General features: G+C 35.1%; 1 protein-coding gene and 1 long non-coding RNA gene across 4 annotated transcripts in view; one reads left to right on the plus strand and one right to left on the minus strand.

The window, feature by feature from the left end:
- LOC124956567 (transmembrane protein 132C) overlaps positions 1-11,285 on the minus strand; it is a 94,632-nt gene that overhangs the window by 25,616 nt on the left and 57,731 nt on the right. Inside the window, exon 1 of one of the 3 annotated variants that reach the window (XM_047512536.1) lies at positions 6,955-7,078. The exons of the other annotated variants lie outside the window; for them this stretch is intronic. Within the exon in view, the coding sequence (XP_047368492.1) occupies positions 6,955-6,961 (7 nt within the window). The 5' untranslated portion in view covers positions 6,962-7,078. Of the gene's footprint in view, positions 1-6,954; positions 7,079-11,285 lie in introns of those variants that run through there. 3 annotated transcript variants of the gene reach the window in all.
- Positions 10,139-11,285, plus strand: part of LOC124956571 — a 35,241-nt gene continuing 34,094 nt past the window's right edge. Inside the window, exon 1 of the long non-coding RNA XR_007103301.1 lies at positions 10,139-10,528. This is a non-coding gene — a long non-coding RNA (uncharacterized LOC124956571). The remainder of the gene's footprint in view (positions 10,529-11,285) is intronic.

The following is an 11,285-nucleotide window of genomic DNA, read 5'->3' on the forward strand; positions in this document are numbered from 1 at the left end:
TTTCCAACCTAATATATATTATATATATGTATATATAATTCCTCTTAATTCTCAATGTTTTACAAACGACAACGATATTTCTTAAATGCCATTTTAAATTTCTCATCCGATATCATTCATTTTTATTCCCATTTATGCTAAAATATAATTTCGTTTGTCCTTTCATTTTTATTTTTTTTTTGTTTTCTATTTTTTTTTTTTTTTCTTTTCTTTACGTAAATAAAAAGATATACAGATGAAAATGTCTAACGAAAAGCCATTTCGTACTTTGTGTTTATTTATTCGTAGAAAATTCGATACCTATATAGTATAATATACTTGAAAATCTTGTGATAGTATCGGAAGTGAGGGTTTCGAAACACGGTTGCCTTTAGCGGCCCGTAATTCTCGCATGGTCCCGAGAATTCAGCCCTTGAATATAAACGACGTTAGTGCCGTTCTGTTAACGGGTCTTATAGGTGCCCCGTGGCGCTTACATCGTGCGACGTTGGCAAACTTGTTGGCGGTTCTGAATAGAGATTACACCATAATAGCGTAGAGTCTACCACCCCTTTGGATCATAGTGTCCACGCGAAGCCCTCGGCTTTGACAAGCAATTTCTCCGGATTTGCTCTGACACCAAGGAGTGTCTACGTACATACCTAGTTGAAACGTATACTCTAATTATGCGATCGATAGTTAAACGATAACCGAGAACAAACATATATATATTGTATTTCTTGCATTCTATTATTTATACTAAAACAATTCTAATTCACTTCTCACCCTTTCTCTCTCTTTCTCTCTTTTATACGCTATCATTAATAATTTGTTTGAAACGTATTGTAACTTCATTGTGTTTACGGCATTATAGATATGCATATTACTCGTTGTTTGTTACATCTAATCCTATGAAATAATTCGCGAAACTTTGGACGGAATCGTACGAGCTATCCACCTCTCGGGGGAAGGGGAGGGGTGGGGAGACTTTCGAAATCGTTACGGAACAATATGGTTGATAGCCGCGCCTTTTGTGTTAAAAAGTTTTGCATCCAGTAACTTCTTCCTTTCCTCTCTCTCTCTCTCTCTCTCTCGCTTTCTCTCTCTCTCTCTCTCTATCTCTTTCGTTCTTCTTCTTCTAGCAAACTTTCCCCTATATACTGGATATTCATTTCGCATAACAAAGTTTTCCGTAGATACGCTCCGAAAGGGGAGACACTTTCTTCCTTCTTACATTTCTCCCAACGAAAGTAGCAAGTTTATCGACTGAGATTTCTGTTATACAAGCGCGCAAATGTACGGTAACGTTACCGCATACCTCCATTCTCCCATTCCAACCCCACTCCCTCCTCAACCATCTCCATCTCTCAATCCTCTTCAATCTCTCTTTGATCGATATATCGATGATACTAAATTCCTCGATATATCGTCGATAGAGATTTTCTATATCGAGAGAGATAAATAAAAAATCTTTTTCATCCTTTTGTTCCTTTTTTTCTCCTTTCCTGTTTCTTTTTTTTTTTTTTCTTTTTGCGAAGATAATTCGACGAAGAAGAAGAAGAAGAAGAAGAAGAAGAAGAAGAAGAAGAAGAACGAGAAAGGATAAAGTGTTACGGACGATGTGGCGAGCTATGTGGTGTGTGTTCGGTGTGGTTTTGGAACGAGAAAGGGGTTGGAGGTCACCGAACGAACGGTCTACTTTCATTAATTCCAAAAACGACGACATTTAATTACAACGTGTATAACGTGACAAATTCTGTTACGACATCTGCAACGTCGTCGGGGCATTTAATCATCACATCGCTTGGGCGTACTTTAAACGCCGTTGGAATGCGAATAAAACGGAGCAACCTCGTGCATCCTCTCGTAACGAATTCTGAAATTAAAGGTTGTGAAAGAGTTTGAAGAAACGAAAAAAAAAAAAAAAAAAAAAAAAAAGAAAAAAGAAAAAATAAAAAATAATAAAAAGGAAAAAGAAAAAGAAGAAGAAACGAGAGAGAGAGAGAGAGAGAGAAAGAGAGAAAATTGAAAGTTCGATAAAAGTTCGTGCCAATCATTAACTCGTACTTTCTTCTTTCGCCGAAAAATGAGCGTCGACGTTCGAATCGCTATTTATCTTGGAACCTTCGTGTCCAGAAGACTTCCAAACGAATGATTTATTCTGGAAAAAGTCGACATCGTCGGGACGATCATTCTTCTCGAGTTTAAAAAATGCCGAGAAACGTTCAGGGCGTTCGTAGCTCGTCGTCTTGTTAGTTTGAAGTCCACTTTAAAAATGTCTCTCTCTCTTTCTCTCTTTTCTCTCTCTCTCTCTCTCTCCGATATATATATATATATATATATATATATATATATATATATATATATATACCAGGAAATATTATCTACATGAAGTGGACGAAATTGAGAAAGATTATTTTTTTATTTTTTTATTTTTTTTTTCGTTGAAAGAAGTATATAAGATTAAAATTTAATATTATTTAGATAATCAGTGTATATTATAATGACGTCATAATTATCCTTGATGATCAATAGCTTTAACAGTTTAAAAGTTGGAGAGAAAAATTCTTTAGTTATGTAGAAAAATTTTTAATGAAGGAACAGCGATTAAAAAAATCTCTCTCTCTCTTCTATCTATCTATCTATATATATATATATAATATATATATATATATATATATATATATATATATATATAGATATTTTTTTAATTCTTTTTCTAACTCTTTCGTTTTCTTTCGAGACGATACGAAGGGATAGATTTATGTACATATGTACGTTCGCAACGTTAGAACATTTCGTTTGAAACAGTCATGGAAAAGAGTGTCCCCCGACTGGTAGGAAAGTTTGTGAAGGTAGATGGTAAGTACGTACGTACCTCTTTGAGAGTTTAAACTTGGAAGATGCAAAGGTGAGAAAAGAGGAGTAGGAGTAGGAATAGAAGATAAGAGAAAGAGGAGGATGAAGAGGAGGAGGAGGTGAGGAGGACCAGTTGTAAATCGGCATGAGGAACGGCAGGGCATGGTGAGAGGCTCAAGCTCGAATCGAACATAAATTTTATCGTAAATCCCCGAGTAAGCGCCAGCTGCCCACGCTCGCCTTCACGTAAAATGGTGGTGGAAAACGCGGAGAAAAGGAGGACCATGAAATCTCCCTCCCATTCCCGCTCACCCGGCCGTTCACCAACTTCTACTACTCTCTTTCCTTCTCTTTCACCCTTTTTGCCTTCGCTTATCCTACTCCATGCCACTTATTTTACTCTTTACTTCCTCCTTTTCTATCCTTCTCTTCTATCCTCTGCACTTCTTCATTCTCCTTAAATCTCTTTCTCTCGGCCTTGCGAATCTATTTGCATAATAACCACAGCGGCAAGATGATAATTCTTCGATCCATTTGAGTAATTGAATAATTTTTAACAACTCCTTTTACACTCTCGTATCTTCACACTTCGCATATATACATATATATAGATATATATATATATATATATACACGATAATTGTTATCGAGTGTATCGAAAAAGAGTTCTCATCATTATTTTTGCAAATTATATTAGGCTTATCTTGATGAGTAATTTTTTCGTACTACTTAAAATTTCGTCTTGCAAACGAGAGAGAGAGAGAGAGAGAGAGAGAGAGAGAAATAAAGAAAAACAAAGATCGAGAGAAAATAATAATAATAATAATAATAATAATAATAATAATAATAAAAAAAAAAAAAAAAAAAAAAAGAAAAAAGTTAATTCGACCAACGATGCGTAAATTATAATGATGTTAAACGAGCGTGCATATATTTCTTTTTTGTTCCTTTTTCTTTTCTCTCTCCCGTGCGTTCATAACCCCCCTCCCCCCACCCCACCTTCCCACCCGATTCCACCCACTATCCCTATGCGTCCACCTCGCCCAATTCTTTCACCCCTTTTCCTCGTTAGCATAGTTTTTCACGCGAGTAACCGCAACATTTCGATGCTTTTTCGGCTCATGCATTATTCCAATTTCGCGACTACATTTAATTTTCTTTAGGTGAAAGAACGGGTACGAGGAACGAGTTATACGAAAAAAAAAAAAAAAAAAAGAAAAAAAAAAGAGGAAAAGAAAGAAGGATAGAAAAGAAAAAATTATATTACTCGACGACTAGGAATGTCGGCACAATCTTGAAAATTCATGAAGTCACGTTCGTTAAGGACTCCTTTCTGTTATTATCTCATCGAGATAGGATTACTCAGCGAACGAACGAACGATCTTCCTACCATATTGATAACGGATAGTGCAGTGAATGAGAAAGAAAAAAAAAAAAAGAAAAAAAAAAAAAAAAGAAAAAGAAAAGAAAAAAGGAAAAGAAAAAGAAAGGGAAAAGATAACAAAATATCAGTATTAATTATTTCTCCCTGTTATGCCATTTAATTACTTTTATTTCCCCTTTGCGTACATAATGAATTGCGATTGCGCATACATATATGCATACATACATACATACATAAATGCATATATATATATATATATATATATATATTGTATATATATATATATATATATATATATATAGATATACGTATATAGAAATATATTTAGAAAAGCGACCGTACGGAATCTGAATAATCGTCTGACAGGACAAATCGTTAATAGACCATGAATAGTAAACGTGTTGACCGCGTAAAAAGGCGCGACGTCGTTCTGACGAGTGAGCTCGTAAATGAAATGGAGCTCACCGACGTGATAATATTTTATTAAAGCGTATCATACGTATATACATACATACATACATACATACGTACATACATACATATATACATACATACATACATACATACATACATACATACATACATATATATATATATATATATATCCGAAAAATCTCAGACATGAACTCATTCGACTTAGACAAAGGTGAAAAAATGGGGGAAAAAATTGAAAGGAAAGCAAAAGAAAAAGGAAAAGGGGAAAAAAAAAGAACGAGAAAGGAAAAGCAAAAAAAAAAAAATGTTCTCAGTGATGGTTTTCAAGAACGTAATCCGGTTTGTTGTCCTTCTTTATCCGCCTCTCTCTCTCTCTCTCTCTCTCTCTCTCTCTCTCTCTCTCTCTCTCTCTCTTGTCCTCTTTATCTCTTGCTTGCTCTTCTATAGATAGAACTACTCGCTTATGGCCAAACGCGTTCAGTTGTGAGAATGCGCGAATTCGATCGGATTGACGTCGTTGATATCGTGGAACATCGTCGTTTTGGCATATAGAGGCACGTCGAACCACTGATACCTCTTCGTTTGGCTCTCGTCCAGTTCGTACTCCAAACACCGTCTAGGATAACTGCCAAGGGTCGTTAGCACATCGTCCTTTAAACTCTATCCCCCTCTCTCTCTCTCTCTCTCTCTCTCTTTCTCTCTCTTTCTCTTTCTCTCTGTCTATCTCTTTCTCTATAGAATTTCACGCGGCACACCGTGCCCTTGAAAGGACAAGCCTAACTCTCGTAATCTCTACCTCTCGTGGTCTTATCGAGGCATTATCGAGGAGATATCCGCGAAAGCTCGTTCTATTACAAAATTCACTACAAAAGATCAACGCGATACTTTCAAGAAGATTATTTCCGTAGAAATGTTTTTGGCAAAGAATTCTTATGGCTATTCCTTTTTTTCTTACTTCTGACCTAAGGGAACTGAGTTTTGTCGTCTTTGCGATATTACTTCCGAAGAAGAATGTTGTATGTTTAAAGAACGCGTTATCGCAACTGGAAAATTTTCCGGGTTGGTAGTTTCGTGAAAATAGCACCGTCGAAAGAGCTCGTTGTGCCGTGCGAATGTGTGTGTGTGTGTGTATGGTATATATATATATACGTATCTAGATACTAGGTCCATTCAAGTTCTAAGGTCTCTTAATTTGTTTTCTTTTCTTTTTTTCCCTTCTCTTTTCTTTTCTTTGAAAAACTACTTACACAAGAAAATTAAAACTATTGTCACTTAATTCTTAACATAATCACATACTACTACGTACACATAGAGATACTTTTCGAAACGTCGTCGTCATGATTGCACGGTCTAACGTTAACGATTTCTTAGAGATCTGTTCTGTTCCTTAGAAAATCCCTGAGATGCAAGAATGACCCAACTGAGATGAGGAACAATGAACGACGCGACTCATGGTGAGTGTCCTTCGAAGAAAGGAAAAAAAAAAGAAATAAAGGAATAAAAGAAAAAAGGGAAAACCAAAGATCCATCGTTCATTGGATTTTCAAAAGGGAATGACGAATAGAACAGTCAGGACATCCAACGAAGGATGTGTTTTCGTTTGAGAGTAGATGCTTTCTTTCTTTTGAACGTTCTAACAAGAAACTACGTCAGGAAAAAAAAAATAGGTATGCTCTTTCCTCTTTATCGAGACAATGTCTCTACTGGTCTCTCGTCGGGTGGCCTATGAGATTTCTTCACGCACGACAACGCGTCAAAGTGATTCCTCGTGTTTCTTACTCGACCGATCTAATGTACTTAACGATTTTTTAACGTTGAACGAACGACAACGACGACGACGACAACGACGACGACTACTTCCCGTGTCCTAGCTTCTCATCATTTTCCAGTCTACAGTCTACACCCTCCAGTGCAATTTTTTTTCACATCGACAAGCATTTTTCAGTTGGTAAAACAGATCCCTGAAGGATCGTTCACACCGGCTATATGCCAATCGTGGGTGACGTTGAAACGTTAAAAAAAAGAAAAATGTTCATATTAAGTATACACCAGAGAATAAACGATCATCTTGATAAGTCATATTAGCTTTTAGTTTTCTAGTGGAAAAAGAAAAGAAAGAAAAGTAAAAAAAGAAAAAAATTACTTTAGAGTACCTTAAAATTTCAATGTATCTCGCATCATAGAATAATCTCTATAGAAATTATTCTATAGAGATAGAAATAGTATCTATTTAATATCTAGATATATTTATTAACATATTATTTATATATGTATTTATTATATAAAAGCGAACTTACTTCGCATAACGTTTGCAGTTCACAATCGGATAATCCTCGCGGAAACACTTCGTGTCCAAAACATTGAAGTAGAGGAACCCGATCTTACCAGCAATTTTGTCACCCGAACGCTGGAGGCAGTCATAGAACTTCTCGTCGCAGGAACAATGCAACCTAACGCCATGGTCATCGGTCACCGGAGGAACACGGTGAAGGGTTAAATTATTGAATATCGATAAAGGGAGAACTTGGAATACGCGCGACAACCTCTCTCATATCCCGTGGGAGAACAGTAAGTAGATCCCGAAAGATTATCTTTCGTCACGCGAAACACGCTTTTGATACTCTCATATATATATATATATATATAAAACATCGTATCTACGCTCGTGTCAATCTACGACGGAATATGTTGAATTTTAATAACGTATTTAATAATAATAATAATAATAATAATAATAATAATATTAATAATAATAATGAAAAAAGAAGTCGTCCGTTATTGACCATCATAAATTTTTTAAACAAATCCTCACAAATCTTCACAAATTACACATTCTCTCATTCCGACGTACATATATAACATTCTGTATCATAAATTTTTTTTTTGTTTCTATAGATTAAACATTATATGTATTTATATTTATATTTTTGTTATGTGTATGTATATTTTTTATATGTATATTTTTTATATGTATATTTTTTATATGTATATTTTTTATATGTATATTTTTTATATGTATATTTTTGTCAGATAGATCAAAATCGTCGTTATTTGTAGACGATGGAAGGGGGTGGGGGGTGGGGGTTAACGGAAAATCGGAACGTATAATTGGAAAATCAATGCAGGACGATAATAAATGTGGAATCAAAATGTAGCTAATCACGATGTAATGGCCAATAACTTTCGGGACTTCTCTCTACGGGGATGAAAAAAAAAAAAAAAAAAAAAAAAAAAAAAAAAAGGAAGAAAGAAAAAAATACGAAGGATAAAAAACGAAAAAAAAATATATATATAGAAGAGAAACAAACAAAAAAACAAAAGAATTAAAAAAGATTAATTCTTTGTTTATGACACTGAAATTGTATCTGCTGGCGATCACTATGACCCGGAGTTTCATTGCGATTCATTTATTCCAGTTCGTTGGAACGAACTAATAAACGAGATGCACAACGTAGACGACACGTCGGTGCGTCTGCACGCGTGTAAACGACACGCGTAATGATGACACGAGCTGTAGAATATGGAAGCAATAAAAGTAACGTCGCTCGATAATCCATGTGGGATGTGTGGACGACAAGCGAACAATATAGTGGATACATATACCACGTATAGTACGTAGTTAAACTCGTTAATCAATCATTAATGTATTTTTTTTAACGAACTACGTACGAATGAAAATTACGTATATATGATCAGAATCGTATAAGTACGAAGAAGATTCAACGAGGGATTAATCGATCGATCGATAGATAGATCGACTTATTGTCTCCTACATTTATTTATATATATATATATATATATATATAATGTGGACTATTGATTAATATATATATATATATATATATATATATATATATATATATATATATTAACGAGATATGAAGAAATAAAGAAAATTGATGCAGTCTTGGGATAATTTGTTCGAAGAAGAAGAAGAAGAAGAAGAAGAAGAAGAAGAAGAAGAAGAAGAAGGAAAAGAAAAAAAAAATATATAGATGATATTTCGGATTGGATCGTTTCGAATTTCGTTTAAAGAAACAAAACTATACTCTATAGTTACGAATAAGCGCCGAAATGAAATATTGTTCCACCTTGTATAGATGGAAGGGTTTGTCAGATTGTGCTTGGTCATCATAGCCTCGATAATATCGTCGCAATAATCGTGCTCGCGGCAGCAAGCATCGGTCTCGGCGAATCGGCCAAGATCGTCGTAATCCATTGCAATGTTTCCGCTTCCGCACCACTTTGTTCCTGAGGATAAAGAAAAGATATAAAAGAGAAAAAGAAAGATATAGACATGGTACAAGAGATCGAGTGAGATCGAGGGAGATCGAGAGAGAGAGAGAGAGAGAGAGAGAAAGAGAAAGAGAAAAAGAAAGAGAGAAATAAAAGGTTAAAAGAGAACAATACTGTCTTATAAAAATCATCGTCTAGAGAAAGATAAATTTAGTCCCTTCCAATCTCACCTGGAAAGATCAAATTCAACGGACGACGTGTACTTTCCCGTAGATCGTTGCTGTCTGAAACTTCAATGCCGATAAAGCCTGTCTCGATAATCCAACCGTATATGAAAAAAGAATTAGGAAGAAAAAGAAAATATAATGGAAGGTGAATGAAATCGAAGACACGTAACATTCTCGTTCGAAATCGTACAACACTTCTTTTTTTTTTTTACTTCTTCTTTTACGTCGTCTTCTTCTTATTCTACTTCTTCTTCTTCCTCCAAAAAAAAGGAAATAAAAAAAGAGTTCGTATATATATCTTTCTCTATATAAACAATAATACGATATTCGGTAAGAAAAAAGTATATGAGCTCTGAGTTTATATACATAGATCAAAGAGTATATATCACCCTACCTTCCTTACTTCCTTCCTTCTTTCTTTCTATCTATCTTGGTACGACCTATTTTTCGTATCCGATCTAATCGGACGAATTGCGCGTATGCCGTACGAAATAGGCGACCGCTGTGTGTTAATACGGATATCTTTCCCTCATTCTTCCATCCCCTTGCATCCAGTTTAGAGATAGTCAAGAGATATCAGAGTAAGTCAGTATAGTATGTATATATGTATGTATGTATGTATACATATCTCGTAACCCCCCCGTCGTTTTCGTCTTCTTCGTCGTCATGTCCTGGTCGTCCTCGGTCCGACCCTTGGGTAAAATCGACGATGTGGTAAGTAGACGTTAGTTGGAATGGGTCACGAAGCAATCCGTTGAATTTACAAACCCCATCCATGTTGTGTATATATATATATATATATATATATATATATATATATATATATATATATATGTAAGTGTGTGTGAGTCGACGAAAATCGATAAGCTTTTCCCCCTCGCTTCTTTTTCTTTTTTCTCTCTCTCTCTCTCTCTCTCTCTCACACACACACACACACATATACGAGCGCACGCACACACATTCGTCCATTTATCTATTTATCTCCCTCTCTCTTTCTCTGTGTTTTAGTTCGTGTGTCTGGTTTTAACGACGTACGAGCATTCTGGTGCACCGAGACTTGAAGCGAACTTCAACAAACTCCGAACTAAGTTTTCGTGCAATCGAGATCGAGAACCGTTATATTAAAATTCCAGATCTTCACGCGCTTGTACCCATTGGTATGTTCGTTGTGGTTACGGTTTTGGAATGAGGATACATTAAAATCAATTTTGCGTCGGTCCACGTACCACGGACCACGGACCACGGAACCGAAAATCCTATCCGAGATGTCTGAATTCCAGGATACCCGAATAAATGTTTGCTTAATAATCAACGTGCATTTCATTCCGCAAGTTCTCCAATCGACGCCGTATCTCTTGATTATTATACGGATGATCCAACGTCAGTTCGGAAGATTATTACACGTTCGGTGAGAAAAATTCATTTTCGTATTTAATTATAATACCTTTTCTTAATACCTTCTTAAACCAATCCCCATCACTTTCTCAAAAGTTTAATTAAAATCGATTCTTATTGCTGTGAAAGCAACGATAAGGTACCGTCGTATTAAATATGTTTCTTCGATATGAGTTACTCGTATGTCGAAATATATATATATGTAAGTATATATATATATATATATATATATATACACATATATACGCATATTACAAATATCTAACAGAAATTCTACCGCCGCTCTAACGTTCTATTAACGCGCTTATGCTACTAAAATACGCGCACGAGAGAACATTTTCGACCTCGTTTCTCCTTCGATATTACTATAAATTATCTTACTAATTGGACGGAAGTGAGGAAATATATCCTCGAATATCACCGTACCACTGTGAAAAATCGATGAGATTAGTTAAGTTGAAAATTGCTGAAGTAAGGTTACTGACTACAAATTAAACGGACTTTTCAAAAGTTTATCTCTAATAAAAGAAATACAGATAGATATAGAAATAGAAAGAGAGAGAGAGAGAGAGAGAGAGAGAGAGAGAGAAAGAGAGAGAGAGACGGAATGATAAAAGTAAAGTTTTATCTGTGATACTCACAAATTTTTTTCCAATAACCAATGACTATCCGTATTTCTATACGAATGTTTATTACGTTTATCTGATTACACGAGAAAATCGTGAACTATAATATAAATAAAATTATTTTATTATATAGAGGGTATTTGT

The sequence above is a fragment of the Vespa velutina genome, chromosome 22 (genome assembly GCF_912470025.1).
Source record: "Vespa velutina chromosome 22, iVesVel2.1, whole genome shotgun sequence".
NCBI lineage: Eukaryota > Metazoa > Arthropoda > Insecta > Hymenoptera > Vespidae > Vespa > Vespa velutina.